Source organism: Elephas maximus, chromosome 1, assembly GCF_024166365.1.
Source record: "Elephas maximus indicus isolate mEleMax1 chromosome 1, mEleMax1 primary haplotype, whole genome shotgun sequence".
Classification (NCBI taxonomy): Eukaryota; Metazoa; Chordata; class Mammalia; order Proboscidea; family Elephantidae; genus Elephas; species Elephas maximus.
The window spans coordinates 105,599,693-105,622,219 of record NC_064819.1 but is presented as its reverse complement, the minus strand read 5'-3'; the positions used below and the strand labels follow the sequence as shown (position 1 = coordinate 105,622,219).

The following is a 22,527-nucleotide window of genomic DNA, read 5'->3' as shown; positions in this document are numbered from 1 at the left end:
GGTTTTTTGAGAAGAGGTGGGTGAGGGGAAGTACTGGTGTGGCTTTAGGAAACCTGCAAGAGGGAGTAGGAGTCTAGAGAGCTGGTGGGTGAGTAGAGACAACAGTAGGAGAAACCAAAAGAGGGATAAAGATATTGAAATATGCTAATAGGGAATAGCTAGAGGCAGCTAGGGGTGTGTGTGTGTGTGTGTTTGAGAGAGAGAGAGAGAGACCACGTGTGTTTGCACAGGAGCCCCACCCTGAACCCAAACTACATTCTTTGAGTCTTACAATTTGCATCTTTCTCTCCTGTTACTGTACTACGACAAAAATAATATTGCATATGAATGTGTAAGAGGTTATTTGCAAGAGTGAGCATGAGCGACTGTTGTGACCAGCCAGGAGTCTGGGAGAGAGGCAGGGTGCCACAGTGAGCAAATGAATGGATGAATGAATGCAGGTGACTTTACAAGAACCTCAGTGTAAATGTGTGTATGTGAAAATGTAGGGTCTGAGATCCCCCTCCTCAGCCCCAGAGCCTCTTACCCTAGACCTCCGACCCCAGGGGATTCCAGATAACTCTGAACCTGAGGTTCCAGAAACCTCACACCAGCCTTTTAGATGGATCCCCTGCCTCAGACTAGGAGGCACCCCTATTGGACCAGTTTCTGGGAGGGTCTGACCCCCTGAGCCCTCCCTGGCTGTGGGGCCCCAGACTGGGTGGAGCAGCCACACCTGCCTGAAGTTCTGAGGAAGAGGGCGGAAACAGCCTTGGGGCCACCCTTGTGATAGGCTCTGCAGGCCCCTGCGGTCTGCTAGTTGTAGTGGGTCCCACAGTTTCCTCACTTCCCTAAATGGGCAATTTCACTTTCAGAACCCCAGGGTGTTCCCTGCCAGGCTCAGGTGGCAAGGTCTCGTGTCAGCCTGGAGCGCTAAACTTGGATCCCCAGGGTGCACTGGCCCCTGTGACTGTCCCCAACTGGATAGAGCCATGGCCCCCACATTCCTGCTGCTGCTGCTGCTGTGGCTACCGGGTGGTGTCTCAGGTAAGAGGAGAAGGGGGATAATGGGCTGGCTTGGGGTGGGGGAGGGGATGGCTAAGGGGATGGGAGCTCAGAGCCTCTACCTATACCCTCCATCCCTGCTTTTTCTTGCCCAATTATCTTGTTTAGTGTTTTGTGGGGTCAGGGGAGGGAGAAGGATGTTGGGGCTGATCTAGTAGCTCTTCACCAGAGCCCAGTGAGAAGGGTACATCCTAATATCTGGCCCCCAGCAAAACTAACCCAGGCCTCATGAGCTTAGATAATGCTCTGCCCCCCTCTGCATTGGCCCCTTTATCAATTGGCTAGGTTTCCTTAGGGCCTCAAACCAGGGACACTCAATTTCTTCATGCAAAAAAGGCTTCTTTGCTTGGCCTCTGTCAGGAAAGCTCTGCTTGATTCTGACAACGGCCGTTGCATCACGGTGGGGAGGGGTTTAAACTCTCTTTTTCTTGGAATGCTGATGCCATATCCTGTCTCTGCCCCCTGTTCTGAGGGGAACCAATCCCTAAGACTGCTCCCATCCCGCAGCTACTGATGCTCCTAAAGGGGCCCTACACAGGCCTGCCACCCTTGCTGCCATGGCAACCAAGTTGCCACTTCCTGCTCTGCTCTGGACATGGTGGGGGTTGGAGAAACCCACTCCCCATTCTCTGTTCAAGGGGTGGAAGGTGTAGGCACTTATGACCACAGTACCCTGGAGACCCTTTCCAAGGTCACTCCACCCATGCGCCTCTCCTGGAGGGACCTGAGAGTTATCTTTCTGGGCAGAAGGGTGTCTCCCCTGTGTGGAGAAATCTGACAATAATTGAGTTGGGTCATTGGGTTTAGCTTGCCAGGAGCAAAGTAGCGCTCAGAGAGGATATTACCTTACTCAAAACTTTCACTGTGGTGGAGGCCGGGTTGGAAACTTCGGTAGATGTCCTGCGTGTCACAGCTCCATTAAGAAGGCTGGAGCAACCTCTATTTGGGAAAAGGAAGCACATGCTGAGCACCTGCTCTGATCTAGGCACTGTCCTGGTGCATAGTTCTCACAGCCAGACCGTGAGGGAGGTAATATTATTCCCAACTGGCAGATAAACTGAGGCTCAGAGATCTTAAGTGATCTGCTCATGTAGCTAGTAAGTAATAGAATCACTGTTTCAACCCATGTTTATTCCGACTTCAAACTGTATGCTCTTTCCACTCTACCCTACTGGGGAGAAACTTCATTTTTTTTTTGTTTGCAGGATGCTTTGGGGATGGACTATTAGGGGAGCAAGCGCTGAGCTTGTGGGAGACAGAGGGGTGGAGCGAGCCCACCACAGCTTACCTTCTCTCTCCTTGTCCCCAGAGGCACCCTCCCCAGTTCTGCTTTCTTCCCACTAGAGCGTGGTTTATGAGGTGCACAGAATATATCTCAGTCACCATTGTCGCACTGAGCGCAGCACATGGTAGATGAACAGTGGGTAGTTGTGGAATCCTGTGGTTTGTGCTATTGGCAGTTTATATGTACTTTGGGCATGCTTAATCTATGGGTTTTGTGTAAATAGGGTATTTCAAATTAAACACCACTTAGAATGATCTAAGGGAGCCCTGGTGGTACAGTGACTAAGCACTCAGCTGTTGACCAAAAAGTTTAGCTGTTTGAATCCACCAGCTGCTCCATGTAAGAGAGAAGCGGCAGTCTGCTTCCATGAAAGTTTATAGGCTTGGAAACCCTATGGGGCAGTTCTCCTTTGTCCCATGAGGTAGCAACAGGTTTGGAGTTTTCTGGTTTCGAATGAACTAAGGCAGCTTACTATTTAAAAGCTCACTACTGTGAACCTAGTAGCCCTGGTGGTACAATGGTTAAGTGCTTGGCTGCTAACCCAAAGGGTGGTGGTTGTAACTCACCCAGTGACTTTGCAGGAGAAAGACCTGCTTCTGAAAAGATTGTTGCTGTTGTACGTCGTCGAGTCAATTCCATAAACGTTAAAAAAATCCCGTTGCCATCAAGTCAATTCCTATAGTGAGCCTATAGGATAGAGCAGAACTGCCCCATAGGGTTTCCAAAGCTGTAATCTTTGCAAGAGCAGATTCCCAGCTCTTTTCTCATGTACAGTCACTGGTAGGCTTGAACTGCCAACATTTTGGTTAGCAGAAAAGTGCTTTAACCATTGTGCCACCAGGGTTCACTCTATAAAGATTAAAAAAAATTTTTTTTTTTTTTTTTAAATATTACAGCCTATAAAACCCTATGTGGAATTAAAACTACGATGAGATTTCATCTCACACCAGCAAGGCTGGCATTAATCCAAAAAACACAAAATAATAAATGTTGGAGAGGCTGCGGAGAGATTGGAACTCTCATACACTGCTGGTGGGAATGTAAAATGGTACAACCACTTTGGAAATCTATCTGGCGTTATCTTAAACAGTTAGAAATAGAACTACCATACAACCCAGAAATCCCACTCCTCGGAATATACCCTAGAGATACAAGAGCCTTCACACAAACAGATAATATGCACACCCATGTTTATTGCAGCTCTGTTTACAATAGCAAAAAGTTGGAAGCAACCAAGGTGTCCATCAACGGATGAATGGGTAAATAAATTGTGGTATATTCACACAATGGAATACTACGCATCGATAAAGAACAGTGACGAATCTCTGAAACATTTCATAACATGGAGGAACCTGGAAGGCATTATGCTGAGCGAAATGAGTCAGAGGCAAAAGGACAAATATTGTATAAGACCACTATTATAAGATCTTGAGAAATAGTAAACCTGAGAAGAACACATACTTTTGTGGTTACAAGGGGGGGAGGGAGGGAGGGTGGGAGAGGGTTTTTTATTGATTAATCAGTAGATAAGAACTGCTTTAGGTGAAGGGAAAGACAACACTCAATACATGGAAGGTCAGCTCAATTGGACTGGACTAAAAGCAAGGAAGTTTCCGGGGTAAAGTGAATGCTTCAAAGGTCAGCGGAGCAAGGGCGGGGGTCTGGGGAACATGGTTTGCGGGGACTTCTAAGTCAATTGGCAAAATAATTCTATTATGAAATCATTCTGCATCCCACTTTGAAATGTGGCGTCTGGGGTCTTAAATGCTAACAAGCGGCCATCTAAGATGCAGCAATTGGTCTCAACCCACCTGGAGCAAAGGAAAATGAAGAACACCAAGGCCACACGACAACTAAGAGCCCAAGAGACAGAAAGGGCCACATGAACCAGAGACCTACATCATCCTGAGACCAGAAGAACTAGTTGGTGCCCGGCCACAATCGATGACTGCCCTGACAGGGAGCACAGCAGAGGACCCCTGAGGGAGCAGGAGATCAGTGGGATGCAGACCCCAAATTCTCATAAAAAGACCAAACTTAATGGTCTGACTGAGACTGGAGGAATCCCGGCGGCCATGCTCCCCAGACCTTCAGTTGACACAGGACAGGAACCATCCCCAAAGACAACTCATCAGAAATGAAAGGGACTGGTCAACGGGTGGGAGAGAGACGCTGATGAAGAGTGAACTAATTATATCAGGTGGACACTTGAGATTGTGTTGGCAACTCTTGTCTGGAGGGGGGATGTGAGGATAGAGAGAGAGGGAAGCCGGCAAAATTGTCACGAAAGGAGAGACTGAAAGGGCTGACTCAAGAGGGGGAGAGCAAGTGGGAGTAGGGAGTGAGATGTATGTAAACTTATATGTGACAGACTGATTGGATTTGTAAACGTTCACTTGAAGCTTAATAAAAGTTATTAAAAAAAAAAAAAAACCCTATGTGGGCAGTTCTACTCTGTCACATGGAGTCACTATGAGTTGAAATTGACTTGATGGCCCCTAACAACAACAACAGTGAACCTATTTGTGATATAAATAACCAGTCTTCATTTTCTCAAATAATTGGGTTGTCTTTTTTTTTTTTTTTCTTACCTTTTCAGAGCACCTAAGTTGTTTGAGCTCTGAAACGTTGTAACTTAATGACTTCTGCTGTGCAGTATGTCTTTCTAACAAGACTGGGAATTCCTGACAGCGAGGCTTAATACTCTCCCATCAGAATAGACAATCCCATGAGGGAAGGGGCTATGTCTGATGGGCTCCCTGAGTGTAAGGACTGCGTTTCCTCCTTTAGACTGGAGGCTCCCTGAGGGCTATGCCTGTGTCTCCACCATCAGATTGGGGGGATGTCTCTGAGGTCAAGCCCTGTTTCTCCTTCATCAGTTCAGGACTCCCCAAGAATGAAGGAATATTGTCTCCCCCATTAGTCTGGGAACTCTCAGGAGGCAGGGCTTACGCCTCCTCCAACTGACTGGGACTCCCTGAGGGCAGGGCTCCCTGAAGGCAGAGCTGTGTCTCTCCCTCAGGCTGGGGCTCCCTGAGGGTGAGGCTGTGCCTCCCTTCAGACTGGGGCTCCCTGAGGGCAGGGCTGTGTCTCATCCTCAGACTGGGGCTCCCTGAGGGCAGGATTGTGTCTCCCCCTCAGACTGGGGCTCCCTGAGGGCAGGGTTGTGTCTCTCCCTCAGACTGGGGCTCCTTATGGGCAAGGCTGTGTCTCCTCTAGACTGGGGCTCCCTGAGGGGAGGGTTGTGTCTCCCTCTCAGACTGAACTCTTCGACAGCAGAGCAATATCAGTGCTCTCGCCTTTCGCCACCAGTTTTCGGTTTCAGGATGCCTCATTCCTCCTCTCTTACCAGACCTTGCTCAACAAGGCATGTCTCCCTAGGTCCCCTGGCTGAGAATACATACACCAAAGTGCAGCACTGGGAGGGAGAGACGCTGTCTGTGCAGTGCCCCTACAAGAATCGCAAAAATCACCTGGAGGGCAAGGTTTGGTGCAGGGTCAGGAGGAAGAAGTGTGAGGCGGGGTTCACCCGGGTCTGGGCACAGGAGCCCCACTACCTGCTGCAAGACGATGCCCAGGCCAAAGTGGTCACCATCACCATGGCGGCCCTCAGACCCCAGGACTCCGGCCGATACTGGTGCATGCGGAACAGCTCCCGGACCCTCTACCCCTTGATGGGCATCCTACTAGAAGTGTTTCCAGGTGAGTGGGCCTGGGATGGCTGGGGGCGTCCTCCTTTCCCTGGGTCCCTCCAGCCCCTGGGTGGCCATCGTTTAGAAGCACTCTGCTAACATCAGGCTTAATAAGAAGAATAATGAATAATAATCATGTTGCACCTGAGGGTTTGCAGAGTTCTTTTACAGACACCCTCTGATTTGATCTTCTTGGGTATTATTGTCAAAATTTTATAAGTGAAGAAAGCGAGCTTGTTTAGTGTCAGATAGCTAGCAGATGGCAGAGCCGGGATTCGAACTCAGAACTCTTTGATTTTTTTTTTAATTCCACTGTCTGTTCAACATATATTTATCGAATGCTTACTATGGCCTGGAAACCCTGGTAGCGTAGAGGTTAAGTGCTACAGCAGCTAACCAAACGGTCAGCAGTTCGAATCTGCCAGGCGCTCCTTGGAAGCTCTATGGGACAGTTCTACTCTGTCCTATAGGGTCACTATGAGTCTGAATCGAGTCCACGGCACTGGGTTTGGTTTTTTGGTTTGGTACTATGACCTGGCACTATTTAGGCTCTGAGGATACAGCGGTGGGCAAAACAAACACTGTGATGAACTGGAGGGTAACTCAGTGGTGGGGGGCGTGGGGTAACTGAAGTACCACCGATCAGAAAAGAACCTCCCTGAATCGATGTCCTCAAGCAGATTCTGAATGAGGAGAGTTCTCTAGCCCTATCAAAATCTGGGTGCTTCGAAGAGCATTCCAGGTGGGGAGAACTGTAGATTCAAAGGTCCTGCAGTGAGAAGGAGCTTGGTGTGTATGAGGAAGGCCTGTGTGGCTGGTCCACACTGAGTGCGAGGGAGGGTGATAGGAGCTGAGACTGGAGTGTCAAGCAGCATCCCTAAGGCTCCCTCCCCTCCCACCACCACCACACACACACAAAACCGTTGTTATGGAGTTGATTCTGACTCCATGTGTTTGCTGCGATGACTCACAACCCCTGCAGTTCTTCCCTCTTCCACCACCCGAAACTTCAGGCTTCTTTTAGGAAACAGGATGGTAAAGGGCTGGGTTGATGGCTGAGGATAGCAGGACCAGTTCAGATGTGTCTTGGTAATCCACAAGGAAGGCGTCTGACTCTAAATGATCACAGCGTTTTTTTTTGTTTTTGGAATTTGGGATCCTTGGTGCCTCCTTGTCTTCACCTCTGGATCCTAGTCACCAGTTACGGAGCAGCTAGAAAAGTCCCTGCTCAACATCATGTTATAGGAACCTCTTTGACCCACAGGAATGAGGAGGATCTTGAAAGTGACAAGCGAGAGATGGGGATGGTGAGGGGATGTCTCCTGAGAGCAGGTGAACTGATAGGACAGGCTAAAGAAATTGGGCAAGTCTCTTCCTTTTTTGGAGTCTCTGAGTGGTATAAATGGCTAATGCGTTCAACCGCTAACTGAAAGGTTGGAGGTTCAAATCCATCCAGAGGTGCATCAAAAGAAAGGCCTGGGGGTTTACTTGTGAAAAATCAGCCACCGAAAACTCTATGGAGCACAGTTCTACTCTGATACACATGGAGTCACCAGGAGTCAACGTCAACTCCATGGCAACTGGTCTTTGGTTTTCTTCCTTCTTTAGTGTGCCTACTTCTTCCTGGCATCACCCTCTAGACAAACACATACCTGGTCACTCAGCAGAGAAGAATCCTATGCCTAAGGTCAAGGAGGGGAGAAGGGGACAGGTCCCCATCCCAGCATCTGGACAACTGCTTCCAGCACCAAGGCCTGAGTCAGTCTAAAGCTCCCTTCTTTCTGGTTCCTCAGCTCCCACAACTGAGAGGAACACTCCTCTGACGCATCTGTCCGACATCCTCAAGGGTGGAATGGTTTTGGCAACGGGCCGGACCCCCACCTCTGGCCCTGATGCACTGTTCAACACAAGCATGACCCTGTTCACACCTGGACTCCTGACCGTGGCCAGCATCTTGCCTTCCACTGCCCCAGGGACCATTGGACCAACCCCCATGGTGGGCCACAGCTTCACTGGAACCACTCCCACCACCACAGGGGGCAGGACGACCATGGGATCCCAGACAGTGACTGAGTCTCCCAGCAGTGCCCAGACTTCCTCTGTAGGCCAAGAGCCCATCTCCACCAAGTCTGTGCCCCCAAGCACCAGATTGCCCACCACGGGAACATGTCACACCAGGAAAGCTCTTCTCAACAAATTACCCCCTATCAGGTACCTGGGGGCCTGGGGCTGGGTGACATTTTCCCAGATATGGCAATAGCTCTTGGTGCCTGAACAGACCTCAAGAGGCAAATCTTATACCAGACCTGGCCCTTCATTCCCTAAGAACTCACCTGGGACCAGTTGCTGAATGGGAGGGAGGGTGAGAGGTAGGAAACGGGAAGCCGGGATGGAGAGCGTAACATATAGAATGGTGGTAGGTATGAGGGTAGGGGATGAGATCAGCATGAAGAGGCTGGGGATGGAGAGGAGAGAGAGCCAGGATCAGGCTCAGGAAGTGGAAAAGGAACAAGTTACCGAGTTGACTCTCACTCATGGTGATCGCATGTGTGTCAGAGTAAAATTGTGCTCCACAGGATTTTCTATAGCTGATTTTTTGGAAGTCACCAGGCATGTCTTCCAAGGTGCCTTTGGGTGGACTTGAAAGTCCAGCCTTTCAGTTAGCAGCCTAGGGCACTAACTGTTTGCACCAATCAGGGATTCCCAGTGGGAAACAGGAGATGCTTTAATTTGGGTTCTCTCAGCAATAGGTCCTGAGACAAGGATTCGTGTGCGTGCCCCTCATGTGGGAGAAGGGAACACTGGAAAGAGGGTGGAGAAGTGAGACAGGGCAGGGGAGACAGCCAACAAAGAATACTTAATCCAGCTGCCACCACTGTGGGAAATATGAGCCTAATCCCACCAGGGAAACTCTAGGATCCAATGTTGAACACTACCTCAGAGATATTCCCCCTGAAGAGCAAGGGAGCTGGGGTATTGATACACCAACTCCTGTTGGTCATCAGAGGAGGGCTACCTGCTAGGTGGGTGGCAAAGAGGGCTCTGTGGACAAGGGAAAGACCTCAGGTAAAACAAAAAAGGAGGTGCAGGGACCAGTGTATGCTGAAGTGATACAGGCAAGGGGACGTGGGTGGGGCACACACAGCCTTTACTACAGAGGCTGGAGATGGGAAGAGGCAGCCTTAGTCCCTGTGAGGACAGCAGGACCTTGATCTCTTCAGCCACAAACGGGGGTCTCTAGAATACTTCTTCTCACCCATGAGCAGATTTGGGGAGCATAGTGGAGGGGAAGAGCTGAGGTAGAGAGGTGCTCCCTTTTGTCAGAGGACTATCAGGAGAAGGCCTTTGCCCCCAAGGACTCTCTGAAATTATTCCTGGGTCATTTCTGACTAACTTCCTCCCCTGAGCTCTGAGAGCCTCATTTGCTTCCCTGACAGCTGGGTTCTTAGAGAACAGAGGCCATCTCTCTTGAGGGGAGCACTATCAGGGTGTCTGTGGTAGAATCTCCCCTGCCCAGCTCCTCCTGGGCATCACGGATCAGGGCGGGGGACACTGAGGCTCACTTCCTGCCATTCTCCCCATCTTCTCAGGCACCAGGACTCTGATCCCACCGTGCTTGCAGTGCTGCTGGCCCTCCTCCCCGTGCCTGTGCTGTTGGTCATCTTCTATGGGCTTTGGAAGAGGAGACACACGGGCAGTGAGTACAGCCCCCCTCCCAGCCAGAGTGCAGGGCCCTGGGGCTTCACATACTTTCTAAGACGCCTTCCTGCACTGTGTCTGTGACACCCAATCCCCAGGCAATGTGTCTCTCGGCCTGTGTCCAGTCAAGAGGACCATGAGGGCACCCAGCAAGGGAGGAGGGAAGGCAGGAAGGGACAGCACGGCATAGTCCCAAGGGGATGGCCTGCCAGGAGCCAGAGGGCAGAGCCAGACCAGGGGCTGGGGCTGGGCCGGGAGCACAGCCCTTCTTTATCTCTCTCCCTGGCCCATAGGCTACAGCTTGTACAATGGTCCTGCTGGACCCTAGAAGGATACGCCCAGACCAGAGCCCCTGTGAAAGCTGACTTGGTCTGAAACCATCTAACTGTGCAGAAGGGGCACTTCTCCCAGAGGGGTCCCAGGAGTCCAGAGAAGAAGTGAAGATGGGGACTTGTTTGGACCAGAGCAAGCCTGGGATATGAGGATGCACGTAACGCTGAAATCGGCCTTCCTAAAAACACAGGCTGCTGTCTGCCCATGCCAGGGGCCAGCAGCCTGACCCACTCCGTGGTGAACTCTCCTGGGCCCTGAATGTTTTCCTGGGCTACCAGGAAGCTGGGGAGGGGCCCAGAGCAGAGGCCCAGGCAGGAAGTTCTGGGGAAAGCCACCGAGAGGATCCTGCTCAGAGCCACAGACCACAGCCCCAGCTGGATGGCAGAGAAGCCCTGAGAGGTCGTTTTGCAGGCAAAGCCTGAGCCCTGTCTGCCTGAGGACCCCTTGGTATCAAGCGAAGGGAAGGGAGGGGCGGGTAGCTAGAGCTGCCCTCTTCCCACCTGGGACCAGTGTGTCCTCAGCTCCCCCAAGCTACCCTGTGAACTTGGGAAAGAAAGCTGGGCTCTTGAGCCTCCAAGGCAGCCAATGTCCCTTGGGCCATGTCCTGGGGGGAGGAACAGACTAGTTGCTAGGGGTCCATAGAGGGTCGGCAGCAAGAGATCCCAGAGCTCTCTAGACCCACTCCCCCACCCCCGACCGTGTGTCCTCTGTGCTCTGACCTGGCTGTCACTTATCTCCTGGGAACTCACCTGCCCCCTGCCGCCATCTGCTCACATCCCCTCCTGGGAGCAGTGGTGTATCTATGGCAATTAGTTTTAGATTGATGAATGATCTCTCACAGCTGTCGATGGAAACTGTGATGGCCAATAGAAACTGCTCATTGGCGCCCCTGGTGGCACCCAGGGCATGTGCCATATCTTAGATAGGCCTCTGGCTGGGAGAACCCCCTGGGTGCAGGGCCAGCCTCTCCCCAGACTGGGGTGCAGAGTCTGAATTTGGGGCTCACTCTTAGTTTCCACACCTGGGATCCAGGATCGAGCTCCTGGAGGGGACTGAGGCCCCCAGCAGAGCCCACACCCAGGGGCACCTGAGATCCCAGATCTGTGTGTGTTGGGGGGGTGGGGGTTCAACCCACAGGCTGTGTTGGGGAGACCATGGCTCAGAGAAGGGGTGCATGTCCTCCCCTTCTGTGGGCTCACTCTTCCCTGGCAAGGGAGGACCTACTCGTGACACAGCAGAGACAACTCAGAGAACGCCACAGCCTCTATGGCTGGCCTGGTTTTGGGCAGGGGAAATGGAGCCCAGCTAACCTCTGGCCTAGGGTCCAATGGCCAAGGAATCTGTCCCCTATGCCACTGACCCATGGCTCAGACTCTACCTCTACTGCTCAAACCACTGGCCCCACGTCCAGCAGTGAAGACTGGAGGGTATGGATAGGATTCTTCCACTGGAGAGCGGTATCCCTCCAGCCCGAGGACTGGAACAAGTACCTGGGACAGAAGTGACATCGCTACTCACGACTGTGGGTCCGGCACCTCCTAGGCAAGAGAGTGAACATCACGGCCAGGAGAATGACTCAGCCGGGGGCTCTGTGGGCAGCTGGTGGGGGCCACTACAGGATGGAAGTAGGGCCAGGGAAAGGGGTCCTGGAGAACAGCGGGGAGGGGGCACTTCTTCCCTATGTCCAGCAGAGGGCAGTAGAGGGAAGAAGCAGACTGAGGAACTGACGGACCGGCCGGAAGACACACACACGCAGGATGACACCCGTCTCCACCGGCAAACAACCTGCTAAGGAGCATTCTTCTCCTTTAGGAGAGTGTGACCATCACCCTGGTGTGTAGCTAGGAAGGGGCTTAGCTCAGCTGGGGAGCTGACCTTTATTGCGATCAACAGCCTGCGGGTGAGATGTGCGGTGGCAGAGCCCTGGAGTGGGTTCAGGACTGGGATCCAGGGATGCCACCCTGTTACTGTGTGACCCCAAACAAGTCACTAATTCTTTTTGGGCCTCGTTTTTCCTCTCTGTGAAAGAAAACAATAATTCCTACCTCTCAAGGTTGTTGTCAGGATGAAACAAAATAACATGAGAGCTGTGCAAACTAAGTAAATGCTTCATAACCGTTCTTCAAATCCTTTTCCAGTTCTAGTATTCCCTTTCCCACATGCTGCATTTAGTCCCTTCAGATCTTGGTCTCCTAATTTGTCCTCTGTCTTCTCACATTCTCTTCTCACTGCTTGGATGTTGGGGCCCCACAACTGCAGCCCTGTGGTGAGGCCCTATTGTAAGGGGGGTCTGGGGTGGGTAGGGAATTGCCTTTGCAATCAAGACCTGGGCTCAGATTCGCATCTCAGCTCCTCATCTCTGTCTGACCTGACTAAACCTGATTCCTTGTCTGAAAAATAGGTTGGAAGGGAGCTCTGAAGCCCCTCCCACAGTCACTTCCTAGGTGATTAGGTGATAGGACGTGCACATCGCCATGTGGGGCAGGACAAGCAGACCCCACCCCTGTGGGATGTGCACACCGCATTGTGGGGCAGGATAAGCAGCCCCCATGCCCAGGGGACATGCACATGCCATGTGGGGTAGGACAAGAAGACCCCTGACCCATGGGACGTGCACACTGCCGTGTGGAGTCAGCCAACAAGCCTGAGGTAGAAATGGCTGCAAACGGTATCTTTCACTCTGGACCAAAGGGAGTGTGGTGGGTTCTGTGTTTGGCTGCCCAGGATGATGGACTCAGAAATGATGGACTTCTTGCCCAGAGGCTGGGGGTAGTGAGAGCAGAAGGAAGGCCTTAGCTTTCAGTCCCCCTTGAGCATAGCCTCAGCTGCAGACAGCCACCTCGCCAAGGTCAGGGCTCCCTTTCAAGGACAGCCTGCACCCCCTGACTGCAACATAGGGTGGAAAGCCCCCACATCCCCTTGCCAACTCAGGGGTGTTGTGAAGGGTGAGTATCTCTAGAACTCCTTGAAAGGTGGCCCAAGCTTCCTTTTGGCCTGTCTTGTAGCCTGACTTCTACCCAATCTTGCTCATCTCTTTCTTCCCAAGGTACTGGCCCGAGAGCACATTGAGCCCCCTGCGCCAATCTCTATCTCAGAGTCGGCTGCCCTGAACCAACATGCAACGCTGAGTTTGTAGAGCATTTCTTCTTTCCTTTGTTGCTTGCCTGTTAATTATCAACAGCCAGTGACTAGTGTTTTTCTGTAGCTCATCTAACCACAATACTTTTTTTTTTTTAACCATTTCAACCATTTTTATATGTTGTTGTTGATGTTAGGTGCTGTCAAGTTGGTTCTGACTCATAGCGACCCTATGCACAATAGAACGAAACACTGCCCTGTCCTGTGCCCTCCTCACAATTGTTGCTATGCTTGAGTTCATTGTTGCAACCACTGTGTCAATCCATCTCATTGAGGGTCTTCCTCTTTTAAGCTGAACATCTACTCTACCAAGCATGATGTCCTTCTCCAGGGACTGGTCCCTCCTGACAACATGTCCAAAGTATGTAAGACGTAGCCTCACCATCCTGGCTTCTAAGGAGCATTCTATTTGTAGTTCTTCCACGACTGATTTGTTTGTTCTTTTGGCAGTCCATGGTGTATTCAATATTCTTCGTCAACACCACGATTCAAAGGCGTCAATTCTTCTTTGGTCTGCCTTATTCATTGTCCAGCTTTCACATGCATACGGTGCGATTGAAAATACCATGGCTTGGGTCAGGCGTACCTTAGTCCTCAAGGTGACATCTTTGCTTTTCAATGCTTTAAAGAGGTCTTTTGCAGCCGATTTGCCCAATGCAATGCATCTTTTGATTTCTTGACTGCTGCTTCCATTGGCATTGATTGCTAATCCAAGCAAAATGAAATCCTTGACAACCTCAATCTTTTCTCTGTTTATCGTGATGTTGTTTATTGGTCCAGTTGTGAGGATTCATTAATTACATTCGCCATGTTGTAATGATACTTGTTTTAAAAATGCGCTTGATTAATATGGTCTTTCAACAAATGCTTGTCGATTAATCAGAGTAGCTGGGAGCTGGGGTTAGAGACATGATCTGGGGCTGAGACCCCCTTTCTTCTTCTGCCTTCTCCTCCCCTTGAGACCTGTCTGTCCCCTTCTGCTTTCCGCTCTGATAAGCCTGCTAAAATCTTTTATTGCTCCTAGCTTTTCTCTCTCCCACCTTTTGCCAGAGGCCCTCCCTACACCTCTATCTTCAGCTCCTCTCTCCTCTCCCCTCCAGTCCCCATGGGTAGAGACACAACACTAACCATCAGGATGTCTGGTCATGAGGCTTGACCACCCTAGGCCACCAGTGGGGCTTAGGGCCCTGCTCAGACCTCTCAGTGCCCCCTGACTCCAACACCCATCTCCAGCCTGTGCTTTACTTAGGCGTGGGAGAGTTAAGGCTGGGGAGGAAGTGGTGGTATGGAAAGGAGAGAGAAAGAGAAGAAGTAGTTTTTATTTCACCATCATTTCCTCTTGGGCTTTCACACCCTTTCCGTCTCCGGCGCAGCATGGGGAAATGACTGGCAATGAGGAATACGCTGGACACAGAGTAGCTGAGCAGCAGCACAGAGTCCCCAGGAGCCTCGGTCCAGCTTCAGGGCTGAGGTCGTTCCAGGCCCAGTTGTAGACCCCATGGCCAGGGGAGTCCACATAGAGGCCAAGGCCTCCCTTCCTCCACAGGCCTCTCCCTTCCCACCTGAGGTCTTGCCTTCCTCAGCTCTTCCGTCTCAGACATGCTGGATTTGCTAGACTGAATCCAACCCAGTTTCTGGTTCCCTCTCTTCAGGGGCTTCCCTACCCCCTAGCTTTCCTGTCCCCACCCCAACTCAAGAAGAGGACCCATGGCCTGGGAAGCCACGTACCTGCTGGCACCTGTCCTGCTGGTGCTCCTGGTCTCAGGTGAGGGGCAGAGGTGGAGGGCAGGGGTCAGAAACAGGGCCAGAGGAGGGGAAGAGGGAGAGGTGAGGTCTCGGGTGAAGGGGACTATTCAGAGGTGACAAATGGGAGGGGGCAGGGTGGCACTGTGACTAGAGGCCTGCTCTGGTACAAAAGGGACGGCTCCCAAGGGGGATCCCCATCTCACAACCGTGAATTAGAGGTTGGGCCAAGCCAGGCCCCTGACCTGAAGGCTCATCCTCAGACTCCCGGGAACAAGAACCAGCGCTAGTGTTGTTGCAGAAACTGGAAGGTGAGACCATCTCCTTGACATGTCCCTACTGGGGCAGGAAAGATTCATACATGGTGAAAATCTGGTGCAAGAAAACATCAGAAAATTCATGTAACAAATTAGTCACCAGCCCCAGGTCCTGGGCACAGAAGTCCCGATACTCGATCCAGGATGAACGTAGATTTAGCTACTTCAACGTCACCATGACTGGGCTCAGGACGGCGGACTCAGGATTCTATGACTGTGGAATCTACGACTCTTCTCAGTCAGTTGTCTATATTCGCAGAAGCTTCCGTCTGATGGTATCTCCAGGTGAGTTCTTTCCCTTCTCATGTATGGTTCTCAGACTCCCTGAATCACAAGATGTTAGAGCTGAAAAGGACCTTAGAAAATATTTCCCTCTATCCTTCTGTTGAGGGGTATTGGTGCTCAGTGGTAGAATTCTCACCTTCCATGTTGGAGACCCAGGTTTGATTCCCAGCCAACGCACCTTATGTGTAACTACCACCCACCTGTCGGTGGAGGCCTGTGTGTTGCTACGATGGCAAACAGGTTTCAGTGAAGCTTACATACTGAGACAGACTAGGAAGAAAGGCCTGACAATCTACTTCCAAAAATCAGCTGATGAAAGCCCTATGGGTCACAATGGTCTGATCTGCAACCAATCATGGGGATGGCACCCTGAGTCAGGGGCCAACTTGAGGGCAGCTAACAACAACAACAACCCTCTTGTAGCAGAAAACTGGGAACCAGAGAAGGAAAGTCCCTTGCCCAAGGTCACCCTCTGGTTAATGGTAGAACCAGCGCCAGTCTCAAGCCTACCGGCTTTTTGCTGCTGCTTCCTTACACATCATATGTGTTCCTCTTAACATTTTTGTTGCTACTCACAGGCCTCCTCAGTATATTGGCAATGATCTTAAAGCCTCCCCATGCTAAAGAACAGCCAGCTTAATGGTCCATTTCTGGACATCCCTATGCTTGACCGTAACCCCTAATCTTCTCTCAAAGGGCTGTGCTGGAGATGGGCTACAAGGTAATTGGGTGGGGCCGAGGAATGGGGACAGACAAGGACATAGCTGGGTAGTGAGGCACACATGAGACTCAGGGGTAAGGCAAGGTGGTGTAGCAGCCTAGGGCTTAGCAGTCCTGGGTCCTCACCCTGGACCTGCCCCTAAAAGTTGAGAGAACTTGAACCTCAGAATGGGAAGTTTGGGGTTACCATTAACCCTGAGGCTCAGGTATTGCTCCTAAAAGCCGCAGAGTTGCAAAGCTCTGCTGCATTTCTTTGTGATGGTTTGGGCTGGAAAGGCACCTTCCCAGGCCTCCTTTCTGGTGCTGACTTTGCCCAGACAACTCATCATCTAGAGGACCCAGGTCAGCTTCTTGGTCTTTCACTGCCCAAGCTTTGTCTCAATGCCCACTCCACAAAGGGCAGAGGGCTAGGCTCTGGAAGCCTTGAGATCCAACCTGTGCTGGAGTAGCCCACAGCCCAGCGGGGAAGACAGACAAGTCAATAAAAGGTTATGACGCAGAGTGGTAAGTACTGTATCAGGACCATGCTGAACAGATGCCCAGCGAAGGGAGGGATTCAGTTGCTGGAGAAGACCAGGGGTGTGGATCCTCCTGGAAGACTCCCCAGAGGAGTTGATACTACCTGGGTCTGGTTGGATAGGCAGAAACTTATCCAGGAGAGAAAACAGGGGTTGTAGGAGAAGGCATTACAGATCAAAAGTGCGTGGCCCATTCAAAGTCAGTGAAAACAGAAGACAGCATAGATCTAACCATTATACAAGCGGCGGTATGACACTCAGTCTGAAGCTACTCTCACATATTCTGGCATTTACGATGCTGGAAATCCAACACAACTCAGGACAAGGCCACCATTCATTTGCTGGGAATGTGGTGATTCTCAGAGTCCTCGCCTGGCCCAGGGCCACCCGTGGGACCTCCCACTCAAGGCTGGGTTGGGAGCGGGCAGCCTTGGGGGTGTGGGGCAAACAGATGGGAGGACTCTCCTCATTGTCGTCTCCCACAGCTTCAACCCTGTCCACCACCAGGAGCACTGTGACGACCACAGTCCGGGCCTCTGCCACCAGCCTTTCCACTGACAGGTACTGCCACCGTCCCTGTTCCCCCAGCCTCCATTTCCTCCCACCCTTGGCCCCTGTGCCAAATTACCTCCAGCAATACATTCCCAGGAAGAAAGGCCTGGTGATGTCCTTCTGGAAAGTCAGCCATTGAGAACCCTACGGAGTACAGTTCTACTCCGACACACATGAGCTTGCCATGAGTCGGAGCCTACTTGAGGGCAACTGGAAAAAAACAAAAACAAACAAACAAAAATTCCCATAGATACTTGGCTCTTGGAGGATGGATTGGGAGTCAAACTTGTCACTTTAGGTCACTTTACCTCTCTGAGCCTCAGTTTCCTTACCTGAAAATGGAACCAATAACTTTCTCACCTTACAACAGGGTTCCTTACCCTTGGTACTATTGATAATTGGGACTGGAAAATTCTTTGTTGGGGTGGGAGGCTGTCTTGTGCATTGTAGATATTTAGTAGCAATCCTGACCTCTACCCACTAGATGCCAGTAGCACCACTACCCCCAGTTATGACAACTATAAATGTCTCCAGATATTGCCAAATGTCCCCTGGGGGGAAAAATTGCCCCGATTGGGGGGCCACTGCTTACAGGGTTGTTGTGAGGATGAAACAAGGCTGTGGATTCAAAGGGCTTAGTACAGTGCCAGGCACATGACTGGGGCTGCTGCTTTTTCCTCTTTGCCGCTTCAAGCCCTTCTCTGTGTTTCAGGAAGAGCAGAGAAGCTACCACAGAGCCACCAAGAGTTTAGGGAAAGGGCATACTCTGGTTACTCCAGCGTGTGCCTGACTTCTTTTCTACCCCTGCCTGGTGGTTTTCAGGCTCCAGCCACTGTAACTGGCATGACAGACGTTTCTCTTCTGGCCTCTGGCCTCCGCTCACCCTCTCTCCATCCACCATCACTGTAGATGGTGCTCTTGCAAACCACAGTTCTTTGCTTCAAGGGATTAAACCAGAAACCCAGTGGTGCTGGTCAACTGAGCTGAGTGATGTCCCTCTCCCCCTTTGACCAATGACATCCCCAGACACATTCTCTAAGAGCCTGCTATGGGATCAACAGCTATTTTAAAGCATAGATGTGAATGTTAGGGGGTAGGGAGATTAAATAAATTGAAGAGAAACAACTAGAATAGAAATAACGAGAATGTTGACAGAATGACAAGAATGTAACCCATGTCACTCGTCATTATGTCTAGAAACTGGGGAATGGGAGTGAGTTTTGTTGTGTATATTTTCACCTAAAATTAAATTAAATTAAAAGAAAGAAAAGAACCTGCTATGGTGTAAGAAGGAGTCCCTGGGTGGTTTAAAGGGTGAATGAGATTGGCTGCTAACCCAAAAGTCGGAGGTTCGAGTCCAGCCAGAGGCACCTTGGAAGACAGGTGTGGTGATGTACTTCTGAAAAATCATTCCCTGAGAACCCTAAGAACACAGCTCTACTCTGACACACACATGGAGTCGTCGTCGTGAGTCGGAGTCTACTTGACAGCAACTGTCAACTGGTACGGTGTAAGAAAGTCTACCATTGTGTCTTTCCTTTGACTTAAGACAGTGTCTTCAGAAGGGCCTATAAAAATGCATTTATTATCTGGCAGAGCTCTGCTTGTCAAATGACACCCGTATTCTCTGAGAACTAATTCCGCCTCACAGAGAAGGGGTGAGGCTGAGGAGCTGGAACAAAGAACGGTTAAGGGAAAGATGCTGGGAGAGGTGAGCACAGATCCTACAATAGGCATCCAGAAAGAAAGTTAAGGAACAACAGTTAGAGAGGGGAAAGGAGCAAAGACTGAGGCATCATCAGTGTTTCTGTTTGACAGAGAAAGAAACAAGCCCAGAGAGAAGGCGTGACTTGCCCACAACTACAAAGGCTATTGAGTCAGAGCCCTTGACCGAAGGGCTGCCTCCTGATCATTTTAGCCGGAGGGCCCTCAGGAGAGCTGGGAGGATCTGTCATGGGGTGGGGTGGTGAACCTGGATCTCTCTGCAGGAGGCTGGACTGGGCTCTGACTTTCCTCACTCAACAGGTCTTCATTTCCAAGCCCTCCAGACAACTGGAAGTTTGTTGTCTCAGGTGTGGTGGTGGTGGTCCTCTTGCTGCTGGTGCTCACCATCCTCATGATCCTCTACCTCAGGAAAGCCCGAGGAAGAGCCGGGAAAGGTAACCACACACTGGCACTGAGAGGCCGCCCAAGTAAGCTGTGAGGTCATGGCTTATTACCTCCATTTTACCATCGAGGAAACAGAGGCCCAAGGGGTGACATGGGCAGAATTTCCTGGGAACCTAACCTGGCTCACCTCCTGCTTAGCTAATGTGGCAGGCTCGGTGGCCCTGAGGATGGACCAGCTCTCTTCAGAGGTTTGAGATCACCTCATCTAAAGCCAGTTCAGTGCAGCGCTCATTTGCCTAGGAGTTCCTGGGTGGTGCAAATGGTTAAAGCATTCAGCTGCTTACCAAAAGGTTGGCGGTTTGAGTCCACCCACAGGCTCCTTGGAAGAAAGGCTTGGCAATCTACTTCTGAAAAATCAGCCATTGAATCCTTTTGGAGCACAGTTCTACTCTAACACACGTGGGGTTACCATGGGTCAGAATCGACTCAGATGTAACTGGTATTATCCATTTTGGATCATATATTATGCCATCTTTTAGCTAAGAATTTTTTTTAACAAATTCATCTAAAGAATTTTCTGGTCAATAGCATTTTTTTTTTTTTTTTTTGCTATCGCTATGAGTCGGATTTGACTCGACAGCACTGGGTTTTTATCATTTTATAATTTGTCTTCCTAAAAGCACTTGGGGAATCCCTGGGTGGTACAAATGGTTAACACCATTGGCTGCTAACAGAAAGATTGGCAGTCGGAGTTCACCCAGAGTTCCCTTGGAAGAAAGGCCTGGTTGATCTAAAAAACAAAAAACAAACCCGTTGCCATTGAGTTGATTCTGACTCATGGTGACCCTATAGGACAGAGTAGAACTCTGCCCCATAGAGTTTCCAGGAATGCCTGGTAGATTCGAACTGCTGACCTTTTGGTAGCAGCCATAGCACTTACCCACTATGCCACCAGGGTTTCCCTCTTTGATCTTTTTCAGAAGTCTGAAAAATCAGCCACTGAAAATCCGATGGAGCACAGTTCTACTCTGACACACATGGGGTCACCATGAGTCAGAATTGACTTGACAGCATCTGGTAGTAGTAAAAGCACTTTAGGGACTTCTCAATCTTCAAATATTTAAGTTTTTAGCATTTTTAACATGCAAAATCTATAACGTTTTGTACAGGGTTTGTCAGAGTAGACCCTTTTGATGACTCCTGCCTTTATTTCTGCTGTTTTTTGTTGGTTGTTCTGGCACGTATGTACTGTATGTTTACTGTCATTGTAAGGTGTCGTCGAGTCAGTTCCGACTCATGGTGACCCTATGTACAACAGAACGAAACACGGCCCTGTCCTGCACTGTGCTCTCATCATTGCTATGTTTGAGCCCATTGTTGCAGCCATCGTGTCAATCCATCCCATCGAGGGTCTTCCCCTTTTTCGCTGACCCTCTACTTTACCAAGTGTGAAGTCCTTCTCCAGGGACTGGTCCCTCCTGATAACATGTTAAAAGTATGTGAGACGAAGTCTCACCATCCTTGCCTGTGTGTTTTACTAACCATATAATCCAATGATGTTTCTGTGGACAACAGGGTGGCAACGTGGGGGCAGCTCAGGATTATTTTGGACCTCGTTGATTTCAATTTTTCAAGCTATAAAAACCTCAAGGTAGTAGTGGATTATAGAATTTTATATACTGTACAGATTTTTTGAACTGTGTAAAATCAACTTACTGGGTCATAATAGCATTTTTAAAAAACAAAATCAAATAGGATACAAAATGTCCAAGTGTTTGCAGATTATAAAGGTTAAGTATTTTTTTCATTAAACTTTTTTCAGGAATCTGTGTTTGTGCATGTATGTGTACAAATGTATATGTGTGAGTTTGTGTATAAATGTGTGTGTGTGTTTGTGTATGAGTGTGTATAAATTTGTATGTTTATGTGTGTGTGTGTGTATGTGAGAATTTGTATATGAGTGTGTATATGTAAGTGTGTGTGAGTTATGTGCAGGGGCAGGTAATGAGGTAAAATGTGTTTCCCTTTATTATTCCTAGTCCAAAAATTTGAAGGATGTTACTTTATATAACTTCATCAGCAAATACAGTATGCTTAAATTTGATGCTTCAATTTGGAATTTTCAGTGATCTGGAATTGGTTAATAATTTTACTGATTTTATGCAATTTAACTGATGGCAGCCAGTTTGTTCTGTTCCTTACATCTCTGGGCACCATCTATGCTGGGCACCCACCATATCCCTAGCCAGGAAAGTGTCCCCTGGCCAAGCCTTGGCATCTCCCCCACCAGGGTCCTTTTCTGCCCAGTCAGGACCTCCAGCCTCTCCTCCTTATTTCTATGGGGGATGCCTAGGGAGAGGTCACCCCTCCAACCTTGACTGTCTCCTTTACAGGTGAGGATGAATCCCACATCACTGATGACCTCTCAGCCCAAAAAGAGGAGACCACTGTGAGTAGGAATGACCCTCACCTGGGCACAGGGGATCCAGCTTTCCAGTGTACATTTTGTTTTTTTCAAACTTCCCAGCTCTTGCTTACTCATAGTTCTTATTTACTCTGAATGTTGGACTGTCGTGGCTCCTCACGGCCCTGCTGCCTCATGGCCTATCTGCGTGCTTCCCTTCCCTGTAGTTCCCAATTTGAATTCCTTAAAGTCTAGAGAGAGAAGTTGACTGACCTGGTCTTTTACCTTTACTCCTACAGGTGACAAACCCATTTCATAAGTCATGAGTTGGCCTATGGGCTGGCTATTGTTGGTCCCATGAGCTGTGGGGAAGCGTGTCCCATGGCAAAGAACATGGTTTGCTAAGGTGCTTTCTGAGAAGGGGCTGGGGACTGGGCAGTTTCCCTGGGGTAGGTCTGTCATGGCTAAGATCTCTTGGCAGAGACTCTCAGAATCACAGACTCTCAGGATTGGGAGGACCACTGTCATCTGGTCCAACCCTCTGGGAGAATCACCTCTACAATTAACATCCCTACCATCCATTTAGCTCAGTGCTTCTCAAACTTGAGTGTGCACAGAAAACACAGTTTCCTGGGCCCCACACTTAGAGATTTTGCTTTAGTAAGTCTGGGGTGAACCCTGAGATTGT

The 22,527-nt window shown here is 50.0% G+C and overlaps 2 protein-coding genes across 2 annotated transcripts in view; both read left to right on the top strand.

Annotated features, from left to right (window-relative positions):
* The first annotated feature begins 847 nt into the window (after positions 1–847).
* Positions 848–15,147, top strand: TREML2 (triggering receptor expressed on myeloid cells like 2). Its single transcript, XM_049891591.1, has 6 exons — positions 848–1,026; positions 5,711–6,031; positions 7,815–8,232; positions 9,612–9,718; positions 10,014–14,956; positions 15,110–15,147. The coding sequence occupies exons 1-5, from the start codon at positions 972–974 to the stop codon at positions 10,046–10,048; spliced, it is 936 nt and encodes a 311-aa protein (XP_049747548.1). The 5' UTR covers positions 848–971; the 3' UTR covers positions 10,049–14,956; positions 15,110–15,147.
* A 141-nt stretch (positions 15,148–15,288) lies between these two features.
* The window catches only part of LOC126080374 (trem-like transcript 4 protein), a 19,943-nt gene continuing 12,704 nt past the window's right edge, over positions 15,289–22,527 (top strand). The window contains exons 1-4 of the mRNA XM_049891612.1: positions 15,289–15,536; positions 17,260–17,335; positions 19,352–19,485; positions 21,829–21,884. Of these exons, the coding sequence (XP_049747569.1) occupies positions 15,296–15,536; positions 17,260–17,335; positions 19,352–19,485; positions 21,829–21,884 (507 nt within the window). The 5' untranslated portion in view covers positions 15,289–15,295. The remainder of the gene's footprint in view (positions 15,537–17,259; positions 17,336–19,351; positions 19,486–21,828; positions 21,885–22,527) is intronic.